The sequence below is a fragment of the Mobula hypostoma genome, chromosome 7 (assembly GCF_963921235.1).
Source record: "Mobula hypostoma chromosome 7, sMobHyp1.1, whole genome shotgun sequence".
In the NCBI taxonomy this organism is placed as follows: Eukaryota; Metazoa; Chordata; class Chondrichthyes; order Myliobatiformes; family Myliobatidae; genus Mobula; species Mobula hypostoma.
The window spans coordinates 183389075-183414570 of NC_086103.1; the positions used below are offsets into that span (position 1 = coordinate 183389075).

At 46.8% G+C, this 25496-nt stretch overlaps 1 protein-coding gene across 1 annotated transcript in view; it reads right to left on the reverse strand.

The window, feature by feature from the left end:
• Positions 1-25496, reverse strand: part of LOC134349805 (autophagy-related protein 16-like) — a 101769-nt gene that overhangs the window by 73394 nt on the left and 2879 nt on the right. Inside the window, exons 2-3 of the mRNA XM_063054694.1 lie at positions 5261-5339; positions 3094-3178 (exon numbers count right to left, since the gene is read on the reverse strand). Of these exons, the coding sequence (XP_062910764.1) occupies positions 3094-3178; positions 5261-5339 (164 nt within the window). The remainder of the gene's footprint in view (positions 1-3093; positions 3179-5260; positions 5340-25496) is intronic.

Below are 25496 nucleotides of genomic sequence, written 5' to 3' on the forward strand. Positions count from 1 at the left end.
GGAGCAGGAGCTGGATGGTCATATGAGCAGACGGTGCACATCACCAGTCCTGGTTATGCGACCACTGACGCCAGGCAGACAATCTCTGAAGAGTATTGATAATGGCTGGGGTCACCCACCTTGTAAAGACACTGCCCCAAAGGAGGCAATGGCAAACAGTTCTGTAGAAAAACTTTGTGAAGAACAATCATGGCCATGAGACCACGATCGCCCGCGTCATACGACACGGCACATAATGATGATGAATATTGAGAATACGAGTTGTAGAGACTTTGAAGTGAGTCCCTAGATTGTGCAGACAGTTCAGACTTGATCTCTGGTTCTAGTTCCCCTAATCCCGCATGCATTCATCCTGACCGTGTCCATCATAATTTTTGATTTTTTGATTTTTCATCCTTTCTTGCCTCTATGAAGTCATTGCTCAGTCTCCTAATCTCCAAGAAAAAACACTCTCCTTATAACTTAGTCCTGGCAACAGCCTCATAAATCTCCTCTTTCTAGTTTAATACCATCATCCCCATAATTCTGACGCTGTCTGTAAGGAGTTTGAACATCCTCTCATGGGTTTCCTCCGGGTGCTCTGGTTTCCTCCCACAGTCCAAAGATGTACCAGTTAGTCTTTGTAAGTTGTCCAGCGACTAGGCTGGGGTTAAATCAGTGAGTTGCTGGGCAGTGAGGCTCATTGTCCTGGAAGGGCCTGTTCACACTGCAAGCATCTCTAAATAAGTAAATAACCGTGCATCAGCTGAGAGCGTCCATCTGGGTGGGAGGTGATAGATGCTGTATAACGCATACAAAATGCTGTTCGGATAATAGATGATAGGCTCTGGCACATTTCTGTGTTGGTATTCAATACGACAGGGTGATCTTGCCCACAAATCATAAGATGAAATGCTGTGAAACTAGATATATCAATGGAGAAGTAAATGAAATGTGGTTGAGGACATCCAGTCCAAGTTCCTCAGTGACAAGCAATACTTAGATTTTGTTAAATCTGGAAGACCACAAGACATAGAAGCAGAATTAGGCCATTCGGCCCATTGAGTCTGTTCCACCATTTCAGCATGGCTGATTTATTATCTTTCTCAACCTTAGTCTCCTACATTCTCCCCATAATCTTTGATGCTCTGACAAATCAAGAACTATCAGCCTCCACTTTACATATATCTAATGACATATATATATTTTTTAGATTAAGCATTCTTGTACATTTAAATAATTCATATGTAAAATTCCATACGTCATCACACTATTGTGATATGTGCATGCCTCGATTAAAGTAAACTCGAAGATAGACCTGCATTTCAGACTCTCATATCTTCCTTTAAAGTGATTTAGTGTTTTGAAATTACAAAACATAACACTGGCAACGAGGGATTTTCTTTTAAAATGAACCCAAGATGGCTACCACCCTATACGAGCACAAAATGTACCAGATGTTAAAGTTTTTAAAAAAGGCAACAAGGAACGGCAAAACAGAGCAGCATATGTTCCTCGAAGGGGGGAGAGAGAGGGAGGGGGAGAGAGAGGGAGGGGGAGAGAGAGGGAGAGAGGGGAGGAATGGCGAGGGAGGGAGAGATGGGATGAAGGGAGGGAGGGAGGGGGAGAGAGGGAGGAGAGGGAGGGAGGGCAAAGGAAGGGGAGGGAGAGAGGACGAGAGGGAGGGAGAGAGGACAAGGGACGGGGCAGGAGAGAGGACAAGGGACAGGGCAGGAGAGAGGGAGGGGAGGGAGAGGGGACGAGGCAGGGGAGGGAGAGGGGATGAGGGAGGGGGAAGGAGAAAGGATGGGGAGGGGAGAGAGAGAGGACGGGGAGGGGAGAGAGAGAGGACGAGGCAGGGGAGGGAGAGGGGACGGGGAGGGGGAAGGAGAGAGGACAGGGAGGGGAAGGAGAGAGGATGAGGGGGGAGGGAGAGAGGACGGGGAGGGGGAAGGAGAGAGGACGGGGAGGGGGAAGGAGAGAGGACGGTGGGGGGAAGGAGAGAGGACGGTGGGGGGAGGGAGAGGGGACGGGGGGGAGGGAGAGGGGACGAGGCGGGGAGGGAGAGGGGACGGGGAGGGGGAAGGAGAGAGGACGGGGAGGGGGAAGGAGAGAGGACGGGGAGGGGGAAGGAGAGAGAACGGGTAGGGGGAAGGAGAGAGAACGGTAGGGGGAAGGAGAGAGGGCGAGGAGGGGGAAGGAGAGAGGGCGAGGAGGGGGAAGGAGAGAGGGCGAGGAGGGGGAAGGAGAGAGGGCGAGAGAGGTGGAGGGGAGGATGGGGAGGGGGAGAGAGAGAGAATGGAGGAGGGAGAGGGAGAGAGAATGGGGAGGGGGAGGGAGAGAGGACGGGGAGGAGAAGGGAGGGAGAGCGGACGGGGGAGGGGAGGGGAGGGAGAGAGGACGGGGAGGGGAGGGGAGGGAGAGAGGACGAGGAAGGGGAGGGATTGAGGACGAGGGACGGATTGAGGACGAGGAAGCAGAGGAATTGAGGACGAAGGAGGAGAGGGATTGAGGACGAAGGGAAGGGAGAGAGGATGAGGGAGAGAGGATGAGGGAGGGAGGACGAGGAAGGGAGAGGGGACAAGTGTGGGGGAAGGAGAGAGGACGAGAGAGGGGGAGGGACAGTGGATGAGGGAGGTGGCGAGGACAAGGGAGGGGGAGGGAGAGAGAATGGAGGAGGGGGAGGGAGAGAGAATGGGGAGGGGGAGGGAGAGAAGATGGGGAGGGGGAGAGGACGGGGAGGGGGAGGGAGAGAAGACGGGGAGGGAGAGAGGACGGGGGTGGGGGAAGAAGAGAGGACAGGGAGGAGGAAGGAGAGAGGACCGGGAGGGCCGGGAGAGAGGGGGAGGAAGGGAGGGGGAGGGAGAGAGGACGAGGGTGGAGGAGGGAGCGAGGACGAGGAGGGGGAGGGAGAGAGGATGGGGGAGGGGAGGGAGAGAGGACGGGGAGGGGAGGGAGAGAGGATGAGGGAGAGAGGACGAGGGAGGGAGAGGGGACAAGGGTGGGGGAAGGAGAGAGGACGAGAGAGGGGGAGGGACAGTGGACGAGGGAGGGGGCGAGGACAAGGGAGGGGGAAGTGAACAGAGAAAGGCTCAGGCTCCATCGCAAGCTCACCTCGCCATTGATACGTTGCAGTTTCGAGATCTCTTCTTGGTAATGTTGCTGGTGTGAATCTGTGGTTTCAGGCTCCTGTGTGGGACTGAGAGAACAATTAAGTTTAACGATTAACATTGAAATATCTACACATACAGTGAAATTCATCATTTGCGTCAAATCAAGTCAGCGAGGATGTGCTGCAGACAGACCGTATGTGACACCATGCTTTGAGTAACAACAGAGAGCATTCCCTCAATTTACTAACCCAAACCCCTACATCTTTGGAATGTGGGAGGAAACCACAGCACCTGGAGGAAACGAACATGGTCTCAGAGGGGACATACAAACTCCTGCAGGCAGCGACAGGATTACATGATTGGTAATGCTGTCACTGCACTAACTGCTACACTACCGTACAGCCTGGGGAAACTGTGTGAGATCAGTGGCATTCCCAACCCAAAACCAACCTCCCATCTGTGACAAATGCTCTCACTTCCCTCCTGTCTCCATAGGACCATTAGACACAGGAGCAAATTTAGGCCACTCAGCCCATCGAGTCTGCTCTGCCATTCCATCATGGCTGATTTACTATCCCTCTGCACCCCATTCTCCAGCCTTCCCCCCGCAACATTTGATGTCCTGACTAATCAAGTGTCTATCAGCATTCACTTTAAATATACCCACTGACTTGGACTCCACAGCCATCTGTGGCAACGAGAGGCCCTCCGTTGGTCAGGTCGACCGTCAATACGGTGTCCAAGCTGTCTGTGATACGCAGGCCAGCATTCAAGCCAAGGCATAGGATAGAGCCTGCTGTCGCCCGTGCAGCAAGCTCCCCCTCTTTATGCAGCTGATGAATCCAAAGGGATGGCAGAGACCGAAACAATTTGGCACCACTGTCGTTGCCAGTCAGCGTTGAACTCAACGTAGGATTGCCTTAGGGACTCTAGCTCTGGATTTTTCCTCGGGGTTTACTCCTGAAGCCTTCCCCATGAGTGGGTATAGCCACAGGACAGCACAGGTTTGAGATCGGAGTTTCCCTTCCCTGAGATGAGCTGCCAACCGCAGCTGATGAGCCCCATCTGCCCGAAGCGACTGGATTAAGGTGCCAGTAACTCGCCTTTGCCCCTTCTCCTGTCGGTAGAAACGGTTCCACCAGGCTTAGTAACTAAGCCACACAGGAAGGCCAGGAGCTGAGCTTGGTTGTCAGAGGCTATCTGAGATGCACGCGTTGGAAGCATTCATTAGCTAGTGGGAGCTGATCCACACCATCTCTCCCAGCTATAATAACCTTAAGGAAACAGTGGCAAAGAATTTCACAGATTCAACACCCAAAGACTAAAGGAAATCCTCACCTCTGTTCTAAAGAGATGTCCTTGTCTCCTGAGGTTGTGCCCTTGATCCCAGACTGACCACCTCTCCACATCCACCCTCTAACTTTCAATACTCAGAAGGTTTGCAGTTCTCAGCAAAGATCCAAAACAGTGAGTCAGAGACTGTCCTGCACTTTAGTGTTGCCACGGAACATCTAAGGGATGGTCCGGAACTTCCTCCCTCATCCCACTCCTAGTGCTTCCAACACTTACACTCAATGACCTCTTCATTAGATACCTCCTGTACCAAATAAAGTGGCCGTTGAGTGTATGTTCGTGGCCTTCTGCTGCCAGCCATCCGTTTCAATGTTTAATGTGTTGTGGATTCAGAGATGCTCTTCCGCATACCACTATTGTAACACGTGGTTATTTCAGTTACTGTCACCCTCCTGTCAGCTTGAACCAGTCTGGCCATTCTCCCCTGACCTCTCTCAGTAACAAGGTGTTTTTGCCCACAGAACTGCTGCTCATTGGATGTTTTCTGTTCTTCACACCATTCTCTGTAAACTCTAGAGACTGTTGTGCATGAAAATCCCAGGAGATCAGCAGTTTCTGAGATATTCAAACCACCCCATCTGGCACCAACAATCATTGCATGGTCGAAATCACTTGGATCACATTTCTTCCCCATAATGATGTTAGGTCTGAACAACAACTGAACCTCTTGACCGTGTCTGCATGCTTGTATATGTTGAGCTGCTGCCGCGTGATTGGCTGACCAGATATTTGCATTAACGAGCAGGTGTACAGGTGTTCCTAATAAAGTGGCCACTGAGTGTGTGTCTTCAACGCGGATAAATAGGTGAATGTACCTGGGAACAGAGGGAAAGTAGGGATCACGCGTGCCCAACCAGTGTTGAAGGAAGTCTGATTTCTCCAGGAGTTGGTTATCTATTAGTAAAATAGAACAAAAAAAATATCAACCAAGGACTCAAACCCCTGAAGAAGAAACATCAATAATGATTTCACGACTACGGGAAGTCCTGGGTCTGTCCAAATTTTTATCCCTTGACTCAGCATGCCATAGAAACCAGCCTCCCCTCTGTGGATTTATTTTCTTTGTACTTGCAGTTTGTTGTCATTTGCAAGCTAGTTGTTTGTCCTGTTGGGTGCGGTCTTTCATTGATTCCATTGTGTTTCTTTGTATTATTGTGAATGCCGACCAGAAAATAAATCTCCGAGCTCTCTATGGTGATACATACGTACTTCAATAACACATTTAATTTAACTTTGAGATGCCTCACAGCTTGGTACAGCAACTGCCCGGCCAGTGACCACAAGAAGCTTCAGAGAGTTGTGGGCACAGCTCAGCACATCAGCCTCCCCTCCGTGGACTCTGTCCACACTTCTCCCTGCCTCAGTAAAGCAGCCAGCATCAGCATAGACTTTACGTTCTCTCTTTGCCTCCTCCCATTGGGCAGAAGATACGAAAGCCTGAAAGTGCATCCCACCAAGCTCAAGGACAGCTTCTCCCCCAGGGTTATAAGACTACTGGATCGTTCCATAGAACAATAAAATGAGCTCTTAATCTCGCAAATTGACTCGTTATGACCTTACTCTCAGGCTACGTCCACACTATGCTGGATAATTTTGAAAACAAAGCTTTTTCTCTTCGTTTTGACTCCCTGTCCACACTAAAACAGCGTTTTCATCCCCCGAAAACGGAGATTTTCAGAAACGGTCTCCAGAGTGAATAAATCTGAAAACGCCTAATAGCCGTTGCAGTGTGGACATGGTAAACGGAGCTTTTTAAAACCGCTGTCATGACGTGCCGAAACATATGGCAGCAGCCCGGCATTTCATCGTTTTCTTCTTCTTATTATTATTATTACTTTATTGTGGCCAAACCATTGATACTAGAGCAAACAATCATCACAGCGACATTTGATTCTGTGCTTCGCTGAACCTAACAATTTCAGAACAGACAGCAACGAGACTGAAGCCACAAGAGTTAGAAAGGTACTTACCAAATACTTTGACCCATAGCTTACTGAATAAATAAGTATACTCACTTTGCCCTGTTTTCTGTCCTTGCTTGTATGAAGGTGGTTTACCTATTTATGCAAGTACTTCTCTGACAATAGATGTGTAACAGCCTAATGTAACATTGTATGGAAATACAAGATAACACTGATGCAGACATGTTTTATACATTTAACATGGTGCTTTATTAATGCAACAGAGTTAGTCAGTTTTTCAATGTTTGTCGTCAGCCAGGTCATACTGTCTGTGAACTCCCTGTCAGTTGCCTCCATAGGCTTCAGTATTTGTTTTTTATTAGTTTTAAGTCCTCCTGCGTGAGAGTCAAGAGCAATTCCTTTTAAGTTTTAAGTTTTTTTACTCTGTAACTGGACAAACGTGCACTAAGTATACCGTTTCCTCTTCGCTTATTTTCTGTGTGTTCTGCGCGTGCCCAGTAGAGGAGGTTCGCCCAAATATCCGTGTTAGTGTGGACAGAGATATTTTGAAAAATGCTTAGTGTGTACGCCTATCGTTTTTACTTGAAACCGGCGTTTTCAAAATTATCCAGCATAGTGTGGACATAGCCTTAATTGCCTACCTGTATTTTATGTGTAACTGTTAAATTCTGCTTTTGGAGCTCCTGGAGAGATAATGTAGGGAGTTGGGTAGAAATCTGAAAAGCAGGGCCTCCAAGATCGCTGCCTGTGTCACACGCCATTGAAACTATGAATAGGGTGATTTGGCAGGGTTTCAGATTTCTGAATCACTGGGATCTCTTCTGGGGAAGGTATGACCTATACAAAAATTACAGGTTACACCTGTACCCGAGAGGGACCAATATCCTTGCGGGCAGGTTTGCAAGAGCTGTTGGGCTGAGTTTAAACTAATTTGGCAGGGGGATAGGAACCAGAGTAAGAGGGCTGACGAAGGGGCAGTTGGTATCCAACCAGATGCAGTGTATAATGAGACTGTCAGGGAGGACAGGAAAGATAGAAACATAGAAAATAGGTGCAGGAGTAGGCCATTCAGCCCTTCGAGCCTGCACCGCCATTCAGTATGATCATGGCTGATCATCCAACTCAGAACCCTGCACCAGCCTTCCCTCCATACCCCCTGATCCCTTTAGCCACAAGGGCCATATCTAACTCCCTCTTAAATATAGCCAATGAACTGGCCTCAACTGTTTCCTGTGGCAGAGAATTCCAAAGATTCACCACTCTCTGTGTGAAGAAGTTTTTCCTCATCTCGGTCCTAAAAGGCTTCCCCTTTATCCTCAAACTGTGACCCCTCGTTCTGGACTCCCCCAACATCGGGAACAATCTTCCTACATCTAGCCTGTCCAATCCCTTTAGGATTTTAAACGTTTCAATCAGATCCCCCCTCAATCTTCTAAATTCCAACGAGTATAAGCCTAGTTCATCCAGTCTTTCATCATATGAAAGTCCTGCCATCCCAGGAATCAATCTGGTGAACCTTCTTTGTACTCCCTCTATGGCAAGGATGTCTTTCCTCAGATTAGGGGACCAAAACTGCACACAATACTCCAGGTGTGGTCTCACCAAGGCCTTGTACAACTGCAGTAGTACCTCCCTGCTCCTGTACTCGAATCCTCTTGCTATAAGTGCCAGCATACCATTCGCCTTTTTCACCGCCTGCTGTACCTGCATGCCCACTTTCAGTGACTGGTGTATAATGACACCCAGGTCTCGTTGCACCTCCCCTTTTCCTAATCGGCCACCATTCAGATAATAATCTGTTTTCCTGTTTTTGCCACCAAAGTGGATAACTTCACATTTATCCACATTAAATTGCATCTGCCATGAATTTGCCCACTCACCTAACCTATCCAAGTCACCCTGCATCCTCTTAGCATCCTCCTCACAGCTAACACTGCCACCCAGCTTCGTGTCATCCGCAAACTTGGAGATGCTGAATTTAATTCCCTCATCCAAGTCATTAATATATACTGTAAACAACTGGGGTCCCAGCACTGAGCCTTGCAGTACCCCAATAGTCACTGCCTGCCATTCTGAAAAGGTCCCGTTTATTCCCACTCTTTGCTTCCTGTCTGCCAACCAACTCTCTATCCACATCAATACCTTACCCCCAATACCGTGTGCTTTAAGTTTGCACACTAATCTCCTGTGTGGGACCTTGTCAAAAGCCTTTTGAAAATCCAAATATACCACATCCACTGGTTCTCCCCTATCCACTCTACTAGTTACATCCTCAAAAAATTCTATGAGATTCGTCAGACATGATTTTCCTTTCACAAATCCATGCTGACTTTGACCGATGATTTCACCGCTTTCCAAATGTGCTGTTATCACATCTTTGATAACTGACTCTAGCACTTTCCCCACCACCGATGTTAGGCTAACCGGTCTATAATTCTCTGGTTTCTCTCTCCCTCCTTTTTTAAAAAGTGGGGTTACATTAGCCACCCTCCAATCCTCAGGAACTAGTCCAGAATCTAAAGAGTTTTGAAAAATTATCACTAATGCATCAACTATTTCTTGGGCTATTTCCTTAAGCACTCTGGGATGCAGACCATCTGGCCCTGGGGATTTATCTGCCTTTAATCCCTTCAATTTACCTAACACCATTTCCCTACTAACATGTATTTCGCTCAGTTCCTCCATCTCACTGGACCCTCTGTCCCCTACTATTTCCGGAAGATTATTTATGTCCTCCTTAGTGAAGACAGAACCAAAGTAATTATTCAATTGGTCTGCCATGTCCTTGCTCCCCATAATCAATTCACCCATTTCTGTCTGTAGGGGACCTACATTTGTCTTAACCAATCTTTTTCTTTTCACATATCTATAAAAGCTTTTACAGTCAGTTTTTATGTTCCCTGCCAGTTTTCTCTCATAATCTTTTTTCCCCTTCCTAATTAAGCCCTTTGTCCTCCTCTGCTGAACTCTGAATTTCTCCCAGTCCTCAGGTGAGCCACTTTTTCTGGCTAATTTGTATGCTTCTTCTTTGGAATTGATACTATCCCTAATTTCCCTTGTCAGCTACGGGTGCACTACCTTCCTTGATTTATTCTTTTGCCAAACTGGGATGAACAATTGTTGTAGTTCATCCATGTGATCTTTAAATGCTTGCCATTGCATATCCACCGTCAACCCTTTAAGTGTCATTTGCCAGTCTATCTTAGCTAATTCACGTCTCATACCTTCAAAGTTACCCCTCTTTAAGTTCAGAACCTTTGTTTCTGAATTAACTATGTCACTCTCCATCTTAATGAAGAATTCCACCATATTATGGTCACTCTTACCCAAGGGGCCTCTCACGACAAGATTGCTAATTAACCCTTCCTCATTGCTCAATACCCAGTCCAGAATAGCCTGCTCTCCAGTTGGTTCCTCGACATGTTGGTTCAAAAAACCATCCCGCATACATTCCAAGAAATCCTCTTCCTCAGCACCCTTACCAATTTGGTTCACCCAATCTACATGTAGATTGAAGTCACCCATTATAACTGCTGTTCCTAATTTCCTGTTTAATACCATCCCCAACCTCACTACTACTGTTAGGTGGCCTGCACACAACTCGCACCAGCGTTTTCTGCCCCTTAGTGTTATGCAGCTCTACCCATATCGATTCCACATCTTCCCGGCTTATGTCCTTCCTTTCTATTGCGTTAATCTCCTCTCTAACCAGCAATGCCACCCCACCTCCTTTGCTTTCATGTCTATCCCTCCTGAATATTGAATATCCCTGAATGTTGAGCTCCCATCCTTGGTCACCCTGGAGCCATGTCTCTGTGATCCCAACTATATCATAATCATTAATAACAATCTGCACATTCGATTCATCCACCTTGTTATGAATGCTCCTTGCATTGACACACAAAGCCTTCAGGCGTGCTTTTACAGCACCCTTGGCCCTTATACAATTATGTAGAAAAGTGTCCCTTTTTGATTTTTGCCCTGGATTTGCCGGCCTGCCACTTTTACTTTTCACCTTACTACTTTTTGCTTCTACCCTCAGTTTACACCCCTCTGTCTCTCTGCACTGGTTCCCATTCCCCTGTTGTGAACTAACCTCCTCTCGCCTAGCCTCTTTAATTTGATTCCCTCCCCCCAACCATTCTAGTTTAAGTCACCTCAGTAGCCCTCGCTAATCTCCCTGCCAGGATATTGGTCCCCCTAGGATTCAAGTGTAACCCGTCCTTTTTGTACAGGTCACGCCTGCACCAAAAGAGGTCCCAATGATCCAAAAACTTGAATCCCTGCCTCCTGCTCCAATCCCTCAGCCACGCATTTATCCTCCACCTCATCGCATTCCTACTCTCACTGTCGCGTGGCACAGGCAGTAATCCCGAGATTACTACCTTTGCGGTCCTTTTTCTCAACTCCCTTCCTAGCTCCCTATATTCTCCTTTCAGGACCTCTTCCCTTTTCCTACCTATGTCATTGGTACCTATATGTACCACGACCTCTGGCTCCTCACCCTCCCACTTCAGGATATCTTGGACACGATCAGAAATATCCCGGACCCTGGCACCAGGGAGGCAAACTACCATCCGGGTCTCTGGACTGCATCCACAGAATCGCCTATCTGACCCCCTTACTATCGAGTCCCCTATCACAACTGCCCTCCTCTTCCTTTCCCTACCCTTCTGAGCTACAGGGCCGGACTCTGTGCTGGAGGCACGGCCACTGTCGCTTCCCCTGGGTAAGCTGTCCCCCCCCAACAGTACTCAAACAGGAGTACTTATTGTCAAGGGGCACAGCCACTGGGGTACTCTCTATTACCTGACTCTTCCCCTTCCCCCTCCTAACCGTGACCCACTTGTCTGCCTCCCGTGGCCCCAGTGTGACCACCTGCCTGTAACTCCTCTCTATCAACTCCTCACTCTCCCTGACCAGACGAAGGTCATCGAGCTGCAGCTCCAGTTCCCTAACACGGTCCCTTAGGAGCTGCATCTGGGCACACCTGGCACAGATGTGGACATCCGGGACGCTTGGAGACTCCAGGGCCTCCCACATCCGGCACCAAGAACAACAAACTGCCCTCACACTCATACTGCCCCTCTCCTCAAATAACAACAAAAAATGAGTAACAAACCTTCCTCGCCTCACCCGTTTCCACCTAAGCCTGTTGAGCCGAAGCCCTTAAGCCTTCACTCTGCTTCCGGCTCACTCCGCTGCCCGCTGGCTGAAGGAATTGCAGTCAATAGGATGAGTTGCAGTGTTACAGGGAAACAAAATGAAAAATGGTAATAAATACAGGACAGAAGCTGTAATACTTGAATGCATGCAGTGTATGGAATAAAGTAGATGATCTTGTAGTGCAGTTAGAGATTGGTAGTTACGACGTTGTTAGCATTACTGAGCCACGGCTGAAAGAAGATCATAGTTGGGAGCTTAACGTCCAAGGATACACACTGTATCAAAAGGACAGCCGGGTAGGCAGAGGAGGTGGAGTGGCTCTGTTGTTAAAAAATCAAATCAAATCATTAGAAAGAGGTGACATAGGATTGGAAGATGTAGAATCCTTGTGGGTAGAGTTAAGAAACCCTGTTGGCCAAGACACTGCTGGGAGTTATATACAGGCTTCCAAATAGTAACTGGGATGTGGGTACAATTACAACGGGAGATAGAAAAGGCACATAAAAAAGATAGTGTTACGAAAGTCGTAGGGGATTTCAATATGCAGGTAGATTGGGGAAATCAAGTTGGTGCTGGATTCCAAGAGAGGGAATTTGTAGCATGCCTAGAAAAGGCTTTTTCAGAGCAGCTAGGGGATTGCGCATTGTGTAATGAGCCAGATTTGATTAGGGAGCTTAAGGTAAACAACTCTTGATCATAATATGATAGAATTCACCCTGCAGTTTGAGAGAGCGAAGCTAAAGTCAGATGTATCGGTACTACAGTGGAGTAAAGGAAATTACAGAGGCATGAGAGAGGAGCTAGCCAAAATTGATTGGAAGGGGCCACTAACGTGGCAGACGGCAGAACAATGGCTGGAATTTCTGGGAGCAATTTGAAAGGTGCAGGATAGATACGTTCCAAAGACAAAGTACTCCAAAGGGAGCTCATTTGCTCGTTATTATCATTTGAGTTAATTGATATAATTTTTCCAAGATCTAATTGTAAATATTTTAGTATATTTTCTTTTCTTGTTGGCGGTTTGATGTTTATTTTTAGAAGCTTTTTGTATGACGCATGGCTCCGGGGTTGTACACCTAATGGGTTCTTTTTTTTTCTCACTTTTCTGCTTAGTAGGTTTTTTTTGTTATCACAAAATTTTTTTTCAATCTTTAAGATAATGTCTTTTTTGAGACATTGTAAGTGTTGTTACTTCAATGCACTCATGTTATTTTTCCTGTATAATATAACAATAAAAAGATTTGAAAAGAAAGAACAAGATCAGAGCCCCTGGATTACAGTAAAGATATTAGCATGGATAGAGCACTGGCTGATTGGCGGGAGCAAAGGGTGGGAATAAAGAGAGCTTTTTCTGGCTGATTGCCAGTCACTAATGGTGTTCCACAGGGGTCTGGGTTGGGACCACTTCTTTTTATGCCATATGTCAAAGACTTAGACGTTGGAATCACTGGCTTTGTGGCCAAGTTTGCAAACGATACAAAGATAGGTGGAGGGGCAGGTGGCCTAGAGGAAGTAGGGAATTTGCAGAAGGACTTAGGAAGATTGGAGAATAGGCAAACAAGTGGCAGATGAAATATAGTGCATGGTCAAGCACTTTGGTAGAAGGAACAATGACGAACTATTTTCTAAATGGGGAAAAAATTCAAAAATCAGAGATGCAAATGGACTTGGGACAGGGACTTCAGAAGTCCCTAAAGTTTTACTTGCAGCATTGAGTCAGTGGTGAGGAAGGCAAATGCAATCTTAGCGTTCATTTTAAAAGGATCAAGGATGTAATGCTGAGGCTTTATAAGGAAAAAACGCAAACAACAGGAATTCTGCAGATGCTGGAAATTCAAGCAACACACATAAAAGTTGCTGGTGAACGCAGCAGGCCAGGCAGAATCTGTAGGAAGAGGTGCAGTCGACGTTTCAGGCTGAGACCCTTCGTCAGGACTAACTGAAGGAAGAGTGAGTAAGGGATTTGAAAGCTGGAGGGGGAGGGGGAGATGCAAAATGATAGGAGAAGACAGGAGGGGGAGGGATGGAGCCGAGAGCTGGACAGGTGATAGGCAGAAGGGGATACGAGAGGATCATGGGACAGGAGGTCCGGGAAGAAAGACGGGGGGGGGGGGGGTTCCTGCACGGATGCAGAACTCGTTGACTTTATTAACTTTGCCTCCAACTTTCACCCTGCCCTCAAGTTTACCTGGTCCATTTCCGACACCTCCCTCCCCTTTCTAGATCTTTCTGTCTCTGTCTCTGGAGACAGCTTATCCACTGATGTCTACTATAAGCCTACTGACTCTCACAGCTATCTGGACTATTCCTCTTCTCACCCTGTCTCTTGCAAAAACGCCATCCCCTTCTCGCAATTCCTCCGTCTCCGCCGCATCTGCTCTCAGGATGAGGCTTTTCATTCTAGGACGAGGGAGATGTCTTCATTTTTTAAAGAAAGGGGCTTCCCTTCCTCCACTATCAACTCTGCTCTTAAACGCATCTCCCCCATTTCACGTACATCTGCTCTCACTCCATCCTCCCACCACCCCACTAGGAATAGGGTTCCCCTGGTCCTCACCTACCACCCCACCAGCCTCCGGGTCCAACATATTATTCTCCGTAACTTCCGCCACCTCCAACGGGATCCCACCACTAAGCATATCTTTCCCTCCCCCCCTCTCTCTGCATTCCGCAGGGATCGCTCCCTACACAACTCCCTTGTCCATTCGTCCCCCCCATCCCTCCCCACTGATCTCCCTCCTGGCACTTATCCGTGTAAGCGGAACAAGTGCTACACATGCCCTTACACTTCCTCCCTTACCACCATTCAGGGCCCCAAACAGTCCTTCCAGGTGAGGCATCACTTCACCTGTGAGTCGACTGGGGTGATATACTGCGTCCGGTGCTCCCGATGTGGCCTTTTATATATTGGTGAGACCCGACGCAGACTGGGAGACCGCTTTGCTGAACATCTACGCTCTGTCCGCCAGAGAAAGCAGGATCTCCCAGTGGCCACACATTTTAATTCCACATCCCATTCCCATTCTGACATGTCTATCCACGGCCTCCTCTACTGTAAAGATGAAGCCACACTCAGGTTGGAGGAACAACACCTTATATTCCGTATGGGTAGCCTCCAACCTGATGGCATGAACATTGACTTCTCTAACTTCCGCTAGGCCCCACCTCCCCCTCGTACCCCATCTGTTACTCATTTTTATGCACACATTCTTTCTCTCACTCTCCTTTTTCTCCCTCTGTCCCTCTGAATATACCTCTTGCCCATCCTCTGGGTCACCCCCCCCGTCTTTCTTCCCGGACCTCCTGTCCCATGATCCTCTCGTATCCCTTTTGCCTATCACCTGTCCAGCTCTCGGCTCCATCCCTCCCCCTTCTGTCTTCTCCTATCATTTTGCATCTCCCCCTCCTCCTCCAGCTTTCAAATCCCTTACTCACTCTTCCTTCAGTTAGTCCTAACGAAGGGTCTCGGCCTGAAACGTCGACTGCACCTCTTCCTACAGATGCTGCCTGGCCTGCTGCGTTCACCAGCAACTTTTATGTGTGAGGCTTTATAAGGCGTTGTTCAGACCACAGTTGGAGAATTGTGAGCAGTTTTGGGCCCCTTATCTAAGAAAGGATGTGTTGGCATTGGAGAGGGTCCAGAAGAGTTTCACAAGAATTATTCATGGAATGAAAGAGTTAACATATGAGGAGTGTATGATGGCTCTGGACCTGTAGTTGCTGGAGTTTAGAAGAATGAAGGTGGGATTGCATTGTAACATATCAAATATTGAAAGGCTTAGATAGAGTGGATGTGGGGAGAATGCTTCCTATAGTGAGAGAGTCTAGGACAAGAGGCCACAGCCTCAGAATAGAGAGACGTCCATTCAGAACAGAGATGAGGAGGAATTTCTTTAGTCAGAAGGTGGTGAATTTGTGGAATTCATTGCCACAGATGGCTGTGGAGGCCAAGTCATTGGGTATATTTAAATGGGAGTTTGATAGGTTCTTAATTAGTCAAATTGTGTCAAAAGGTTATGGGGAGAAACAGGAGCATGGGGTTTAGAGGGACAGTAAATCAGTCATGATGGAATGATGGAGAAGACTCGATGGGCCAAATGTCCTAATTCTGCTCTTAGGTCTTATGGATTTATGGTTAAATAAATGCCAGGAAGCAATGACAGCACTAGAAATATTGCCTCATGTTTGCAACCACTTCCTGAACATTCTGTTGCCTCTCAAAATTCAGTGTTGCCTAGTCTGTGTCTCGTCATAGCACAGGAACTGGCCACTCAGACCATTGAGTCTGGGCTGACCCACACCCACCCAATTACACCAGCCCCATTAAATTTAATGTTTACAGCAAATTTACTAACAAAGTACATACAAGTCACCATATACAACCCTGAGATTCAATTCCGTGCAGGTATTCACAGTAAACACAGGAAACACTGTAGGATCAATCAAAGATCACACCCAACAGGGCAGACAAACAACCAATGTGCAAATGACAACAAATTGCGTAAATACAAAAAGACAAAAAAAAATAATAATAGTAAATAAATAAGCAATAAATATCGAGAACATGAGGTGAAGAGTCCTTGAAAGTGAGTCCATTGGTTGTGTGAACAGTTCAGTGATGGGGCAAGTGAAGATGAATGAAGTTATCCCCTTTGGTTCAAGAGCCCGATGGTCGAGGGGTAGTACAGTTCCTGAACCTGGTAGTGTGAGTCCTGAGGCTCCTGTACCTTCTTCCTGATGGCAGCAGTGAGAAGAGAACACGTCCTGGATGGTGGGGGTCCCTGATGACAGATTCAATTCAATTCAAGTTGAATTGTCAGTCACCTGTACGTGAATACTCATGAATACAGCCCAATGAAACAGCGGTAACCTGGAGTCAAGCTGCAAAACGTAATACCAACAGCCACACACAACACAAAGCACACACAAGATAGTAAGCACACACGGCATCACAATTATACAGTAAGAGTCCAAAACCTGCGTCATTAATCTATAATCAACCACAACAGCGCTTGCATTCTGCCGAGCAAACACTGGGGGGGCGGGGGTGAGGGGGGAGCACTAACTCCAGCCTGGACAGCATGCCACATCAACCCCGGTGGACCATACCAGTGATGTCTCTCTCAGGCGACACTGCAGCTTAAGGCCCAGTCCTTGTCTTTACAAGATAACAAGCACATATAGAAAACCAATAAACTACAACCACGCAAAATAGTCCAGGCCCTTCAGCCCATTGAAATCTTCAGTCGACCGCAATAGAGCTTGCCTCCTGCTGAACGAGAATGGGGGCGGGGGGGCAGCTATGACTCCAGCCCAGATGTTGTGCCACACGGTCCCTGGTGGAGAACACCAGCTCGGATGCCTCTCTCCCCGGTGGCTGTCAAGCAAGCGGCCCCTCAGCTTGAGGCCCTGAGTGCACTGACCGCAACAGGGCTTGTCTTCTGCCGAGCAAACAACGGGGGTGGGGGGGGGGGATGGTGCAGCACTGACTCCATCCTGGACTCTGCACCACACTGCCCCTGATGTAGCACACTGGCTTCGACACTCCTCTCCTGATGGCTGTAAACAGGCAGCGCCACGGCTTGAGGCCTCACTAGGACCAGGGCTACGCAGTTCTTCCGCCGTCCACCCCTACTCCCAGCTAATAAATCAGTGAATGCAACTTGCAGCATAGCACATTAACAGTATCCAAAAGGGTCTTGTGATCACAAGAAAAGGAACCATGATGGTCACTGGCTATTTGACTGCCAGCCTCCATCGATTCAGGCAGTGGCACGGTGCACAGCTCCTTCATGTTCTCCGCCAGCGAGCAACTCAGTGGTGGTGTAGACCTGAGGAACTTCAAGTTCTTAATGTATTTCAGGATCTTGTGATCAGTAAAAATACGGTTTTAATAATCAGATGCTGCTTTCCTGCAATCATGCAGATGTGCTCAATGGTGGGGACAGCTGTATCCACCACTTTTTGTAGGCTTTTCCGTTCAAGGGTTTCAGTGTTTCCATACCAGGTTGTGATGCAGCCAGTCAACATAGTCTCCACCACACACTTACTATAGAAGTTTGTGAAAGTCTGCTACATCTTCTCAAACTCCTCAGGAAGTAGAAGCCCTGCTGTGCTCACAGAGGTACTTGCATGCTGAGCCCAGAACAGGTCCTCTGAAATCCTAACACTGAGGAATTTAAAGTTGCTGACCCTCTCCACTTCTGATCCTCCTGAAGTCAACAATCAGCTCCATCGTCTTTCTGACATTGAGTGAGAAGTTGTTGTGGCACTACTCAGCCAGGTTTTCAATCTCCCCCTGATACGCTGATTTATCACCACCTTTGATTCAGCCTATGATGGTGGTGTCATCAGCAAACCTGAATATGGCACTGGAGCTGTGTTTAGCCACACAGTCAGAAGTGTAAAGTGAGTAGAGCAGGGGGCTGAGCACACAGCCGTGTGATGCATCTGCCCTGATGGAGATTGTGGAGGAGATGCTGTTGCCAATCCAAACTGACTGGGGTCTACAAGTGAGGAAATCGAGGATCCAGTTGCACAAGGAGGTATTGAGGCTAAGATCTTGGGGCTCATCGATTAGTTTTGAGGGGATGATGATATTGAATGCCAAGCTGTCCTGGTATTCCAGGGTTGAGTGAAGAGTCAATGAGTTGGCATCTGCTGTGGATCTATCATGCAGGTAGGCAAATTGGAGCAGATCTAAGTCGTTCTCAGGCAGGATGTGATACATTTCATTGCCAATCTCTCAAAACACTTTATCACAATGAATGTACACTGCCTATAAAAAGTATTCAAACCTCTTGGAAGGTTTCATGTTTTATCGTTTTACAACATTGAATCACAGTGGATTTAGTTTGGCATCTTTTGACACTGATCAACAGAAAATGACTCTTTCGTGTCAAAGTGAAAACACATCTCTACAAAGTGATCTAAATTAATTACAAACATAAAACACAAAATAATTGATTGCATAATTATTCACCCCTATTAATGACACACCAAATCATTACTGATGCAGCCAGTTGGTTTTAGAAGTCACATAATTAGTTAAATGGAGATCACCGTGTGCAGTCAAGGTGTTTCAATTGATTGTAGTAAAAATACACCTGTATCTGGAAGGTCGAACTGCTGGTGAGTCAGTATCCTGGCAAAAACTACACCATGAAGACAAAAAAACATTCCAAGCAGCTCACAAAAAGGTTATTGAAAAGCAGAAATCAGGAGATGGATACAAGAAAATTTCCAAGTCACTGAATATCCCTGGGAGTACAGTAAAGTCAATCATCAAGAATTGGAAAGAATATTGCACAGCTGTAAATCTGCCGAGAGCAGGCCATCCTCAAAAACTGAGTGACTGTGAAAGAAGGGGACTAGTGAGGGAGACCACTAAGAGGCCTATGACAACTCTGTTGAGACTAGAACTAGGGAACATAGCCTCAAGATTCGAAGGAGTGGATTTGGGACAGAGGTGAGGAGGAACTACTTCTGGAGCATTGCTCTTTAGCCTCTACCTGTACGCAGGTAGAAGAAGGGCAGCCATGTGATCAGATTTCCCGAAATGCATGATTCAGTAGGCTTTCCTTATCTTAGTATAACAGTGGTCTCGTGCATTGGGACCCCTGGTGCTACAGGTTGTGTGCTGATGGTAACTGGGCAGAGATTTCTTCAAACAAGCCTGGTTGAAGAATCTGACTATGATTTGAAACGCGTCGGGGTGGACTATTTCTTGTTTGCTGATGGCAGCATGCAGTATCTCAAGTACCTGATTATGATGGTGGTATGTAAACTGCAGTCAGGATCACGGAGGATCACCTAATCACCTTAAAATGGTGCCCTCTCACGTTAGCCATTTCTGCCCTGGGACAAAGTCTCTGCCTGTCCACTATCTATGCCTCTTATCATCTTGTATGCCTCTTATCAAGTCACCTCTCGTCCTCTTTTGCTCCAGAGAGAAAAGCTCGAGTTCGTTCAACCTATCCTCATAGGAAATGCTCTCTAATGCGGGCGGCATCCTAGTGAATCTCCTCTGCACCCTCTCTAAAGCTTCCACATCCTTCCAATAATGAGGCAACTAGAAGTGATCACAACATTTCCAGTGTGGTCTAACCAGGGTTTTATAGAGCTGCAACATTACCTCGTTTGGTAGTTTTGTTAATAACTAACTACCTCTTTAAATGACCTTAGATCATTCACTGAACTTAAAATTCTTGTTCTGTCTTGGAATTTTAGCACTTGGATTATTTTGCCAGGAGATGCAGTGAGAGAAGACATGATCTAACCTGTTTAGTTCACATTCCAACAGCTCAGGAGGGGTGCGGTGTCATGCTAGAATACAAGCAAACAGTAGAGAGAGAGAGAGGGCAAGACTAGTATAAACTGCTTCTTTCCTCCTCTTTCCAACCCCGTCCTCCTTCCTGGTACTTCTGGTTAGGGACATGTTCAAACTAACTACACGGTCAAAGTCAAGCTTACTGCCCTGTCAAAGACAAAGTGGAGTTTATTGTCATCTGCACAGGCCCAGTGAGAAACCTACTTTGTATTTGCAGCATCATCACAGGCACCGGGCACTGTTTACCTGTGCTGTGCCTGCACTACGTGCATTTTGAATTATATCTTGTTAACTTATTTGTGGTAATATTCTGTTTTGCGGGCTGTGTGTGATGTGTTTAGTGGGTACACCGTGGCCAGAGGAATGTTGTTTTGTTTGGTTGTATGTATGTCCAGTCGATGACAAAGTTCGATATTACATCAGATGAGTGGCATTCACGAGAAAAACATAATGATAAACTATAAATGAGAAAGCCTGGAAATCCAAAGCAAGAGACACAAAATGCTGGAGGAATTCAGCAGGTCAGACAGCATCTGTGAAAAAGACTAAGGAGCTGGTGGTAGACCTGAGGAGGGCTAAGGTACCGGTGACCCCTGTTTCCATCCAGGGGGTCAGTGTGGACATGGTGAAGGATTACAAATACCTGGGGATACGAATTGACAATAAACTGGACTGGTCAAAGAACACTGAGGCTGTCTACAAGAAGGGTCAGAGCCGTCTCTGTTTCCTGAGGAGACTGAAGTCCTTTAACATCTGCCGGACGATGCTGAGGATGTTCTACGAGTCTGTGGGGGCCAGTGCTATCATGTTTGCTGTTGTGTGCTGGGGCAGCAGGCTGAGGGTAGCAGACACCAACAGAATCAACAAACTCATTCGTAAGGCCAGTGATGTTGTGGGGATGGAACTGGACTCTCTGACGGTGGTGTCTGAAAAGAGGATGCTGTCTAAGTTTCATACCATCTTGGACAATGTCTCCCATCCACTACATAATGTACTGGGTGGGCACAGGAGTACATTCAGCCAGAGACTCATTCCACCAAGATGCAACACTGAGGGTCATAGGAAGTCATTCCTGCCTGTGGCCATCAAACTTTACAACTCCTCCCTTGGAGGGTCAGACACCCTGAGCCAATAGGCTGGTCCTGGACTTATTTCCCGGCATAATTTACATATTACTATTTAACTATTTATGGTTTTATTACTATTTAATTACTTATGGCGCAACTGTAACGAAAACCAATTTCCCCCGGGATCAATAAGGTATGACTATGACTATCTATGGAGAGGAATAAACAGTCGAAGTTTCAGACCCGAAATGTGGACTATTTGTTCATTTCCTTGGATGTTGCCCGACTTGCTTGAGTTCCTCCTGCATTTTGTGGGTGTTACCGATCATAAATGATTCACAATTTTTACAAGAAAAAACACAATTAGAACAAAATCTAAAGTCCATTTTGGTGCACAGTGTTGCTATATAGAGGTTGTGGAGAAAAAGAAAGATCAGTTTATTGGTCACATGTACATCAAAGCATTCAGTGAAATACATTGTCAGCATCACATCAGCTCAGTGAGGATGTGCTGACTGCCGCCCACGAGTGTCGCCACACTTCCAATGCCAACACAGCACGTCCACAACTTACTCACGTCTTTGTAATGTGGGAGGAGTCTGTCGCACCCGGAGGAAGCCACGGGGCCACAGGGAGAACGTACAAACTCCTTACAGGCAATTAAACCCCGATCTTACAGCCAGCGCTGTAGAGTGTTACACTGAGCACTAGGCTACCATGTCGCCCCAATAAGAATTGAGCCGGGTGGCTCGAGAACCAAGTGGTTGAAGGGAGGTAGGCGTTCCTGAACCCTTTGGTGTGGGACTTCACGATTCTGTACCTCCTGCCCAGTGGGAGCTGTGACAGCCAGGGTGGCATAGCAGGCAGCACGGCACAAATACAGCTCGGGGTTCAGTTCAGCTGCCAGCCGTAAGGAGCTTGTACTGCATGGGTTTCCTCCCACAGTCCAAAGATGTCCCAGTTTATAGGTTGGTTGGTCACTGTATATTGTCCTGGGGTTGGGCTCGGGTTAAATACGTGGGCTGCTGGGTAACGCGGCCCGTTGGGCCAGAAGGGACAGGTCCATGTTGTGCCACTAATAAAGACTAAGGAAATAATGCTGGCTTGGCACAGGTAGCAGGGGTCTCTGATGACGGACGTGCACAAGTACAGTGAGGTACAGGTTGCAATGAAGCACTTGCTTGCAAAACAAGACTGTGCAGAACAAGAGAGCGTAAAAACATAAATACAAAGTTGTCCATGATGCGGCAAGAGCAACCGGCAACGATCAGCTCAATGACACCTTTATCCCACTGTTATACCACTATTGAAATATCCTCTAGTACGATAAGACACACTCTTGACCTCACAGTCTACCTTGTGTTGCCCTTGCACCTTACTGCCTGTCTGCACTGCACTCTCTCTGTCACTGTAACCCTCTACTCTGCACTCTGCTTTCCTTTGTACTGCCCTGATGTACGCATGTTTGTAATGATCGGTATGGATGGCACGCAAAACAGGTTTTCCCTCTACCTCAGTACGTACTAATAGTAAACAGATTACCAGTGACCAAAAGAAAGGTTGACAATTCCTTGAAAAGTAATACTCTAAGTTCAAAGTAAATTATATGCTCGTCAGAATAGAGGGACGTCCATTTAGAAAGGAGATCAGGAGGAATTTCTTTAGCCAGAGGGTGGTGAATCTGTTGAATTCATTCCCACAGACGGCTGTGGAGGCCAAGTCATTGGGTATATTTAAAGTGGAGATTGATAGGTTCTTGATTAGTCAGAGGGTCAAAGGTTACAGGGAGAAGGCAGGAGGACGGGGTTGAGAGAGAAATGGATCAGCCCTGTTGGAATGGCAGAGCAGACTTGATGGGCCAAATGGCCTAATACTGCTCCTATGACTTATGGTCTAAATTTAATATCAAAATACGTATATGTATACTACCCTGAGATCCATTTTCTTTTGAGCATTTACAGAAGATACAAAGAAACACTATAAAATCAATAAAGACCCACGCACAAAAAATCTGACAAACTAATGTGCAAATACAAAAGAGAAAAAAAAATATACAAGCAATAAATATCAAGAACATGAGATGAAGAGTCTTTCAAAGTGAATCCGAAGGTTGTGGGAACGGTTCAGTGTGGAGATGGATGATGTTGTCCATGCCAGTTGAGGAGCCTGATGGTTGTAAGCTGTTTCTGAACCTGCTGGTGTGGGGCCTAATGTTCCTGTACCTCCTTCCCAGTGGTAGCCGTGAGAAGAGAGCACAGCCTGGGTGGTGGGGGTCCGTGATGATGGATGCAGAGCTCCATGTAAGTGTACTCAATGGTAGGGATAATCAGCTCAAGAACACCTTCTATCCCACTGTTATACAACTATTGAAATGTCATCTATGGGGAGGGTTTTACCCATGTGGACTGGGCTGTGTCCACTTCTTTTTGTAAGCTTTTTTATTCCTTGGCACTGGTGTTTCCACACCATGTGGCACAAGGAAGAGAAAATCCTGGAAATCCTTAGCATAAAGTTAAGGAACAATAAGAAGCCCTCTGGCCCAATCAGTCCATGCTGAACATCGTGCCCACCCAACTAGTCGCAATTTCCTGCATTTGGCCCACGTGCCCCCCATCCCATCCCTCCATGGACCCATCCAAGTGCTTCTTAAATGACACCTTTGTACCTGCCTGAATCACTTCCTCTGCCACCTCGTTCCATTGACTCATCACCCTCTGGATGAAAATGTTGCCCTTCAGGTCCCTTGTAAGCCTTCTCCCCTCTCGCCTCTAAAACTATGCCCCTCCCCAGTTTTGAATTCTGCTCCGAGACATTTCAAGTCAACGACTTGTAGCACCAACTTTTTCCAGTCCTAATGAAGGGACTCAGTAACCACTTTATTGGGTACAACTGTACTCCTGCTCATTAATGCAAATATCTAATCAGCCAATCACATAGCAGCAACTCAATGCACAAAAGCGTGCAGACATGGTCAAGAGGTTCAGTTGCTGTTCAGGTCAAGCATCAGAATGGGGAAGACATGTGATCTAAGTGACTTTGACCGTGGAGTGATTGTTGGTGCCAGACAGGGTGGCTTGAGTATCTCAGAAACTGGTGAGCTCCTGGGATTTTCATGCACGACACTCTTTAGAGTTTACAGGGAATGGTGTGAAAATCAAAAAAGAAAAACACCCGGTGAGCAGCTGCTCTGTGGGTAACAGCAGCTTGTTACTGAGAGAGGTCAGAGGAGAATGGCCAGACTGGTTCAAGCTGACAGGAAGGAGACAGTAGCTCAAATAATCACAAATTACATCAGTGGTGTGCAGAAGAGCATCTCTGAACGCACAACATGTCGAACCGTGAAGTGGATGGACTACAGCAGCAGACGACCACGAACGTACACTCAGTAACAGGAAGAACATCATAAAGTGGCCACTGAGCAAAGACACTTTTCTCCCTGATTTGCTGGTTGTTTTATGAATTTTGTGCACGGTGCGGAGGGAGGAAAGTGAAAATAAACGAGGGTAGTATGAGGGACCTACAGATAGGTGGCATGCATCATTAAGGACCCCAGCACCCAGGACATGCCCTCTTCTCATTGCTACCAGCAGGAAGGAGGTACAGGAGCCTGAAGACACACACTCACTGTTTCAGGAACAGCTTCTTCCACTCTGCCATCAGATTTCTGAATGGACACTGAACCCACAGTACCTTACTTTTTTTTTCCTTTTGCTCTCTTTTTGCCCTATTTTTTCAAATCTATTATATATTTACAGTACTGTGCAAAATTCTTATATATATATACTGTGCAAAACACTTATATATAGTGCCTAGGTCTCTGTCCGAAATGTCGACTGTACTCTTTTCCATAGATGCTGCCTGGCCTGCTGAGTTCCTGCGGCATTTTATGTGTGTTATTTGAGACCATTGCATAGTACTGTAGCAATTTTATGCAGTCATAGTCATAGTCATAATTTATTGATCCCAGGGGAAATTGGTTAATTTCACTGTATTGCGTTGGTACTGCATTGGTATTGCACTGTACTGCTGTCACAAAAATACCAGCTTCATTTCATATGTGAGTGATGATAAACCTGATTCTGATCTGGGTCTCTATTGTGGACTGAGAGCGGGAAGGGGGCAGGGAGAGGGGAATCATGGTTGGGAAAAGGGGAAGGAAGAGGGGAGGGAGAGGGAAACACCATTGAGACATTCTGTAATGATCAATAAGCTAATTGTTTAGAATCAAATTTCCTGGCCTGGTGTCTCGGTGCTGGGTGTGTCTGCACCCGCACCAAACCTTGCCCCTTGGCACTCCTTTGCCAGCTGTCCCACACCTTTCCCGTAGCATTCCACCCTCACCATTCCCACCATCCTCTACTCTCACCAGATTTACAAACTCGCTCTCCACTCCTCACTGACAAACACAGTACTGTGCTGAAGTCTTAGGCACCCTGGCTATATATATGTGCCTAAGGCTTTTACAAGGTACTGTAGAATATGTATGTTTTCAGTGTTATGTTTTTCAATGTACTCTGCTGCAAAACAACAGCAGAGTATATTGACAGTGTGATATTAAACCAGGTTG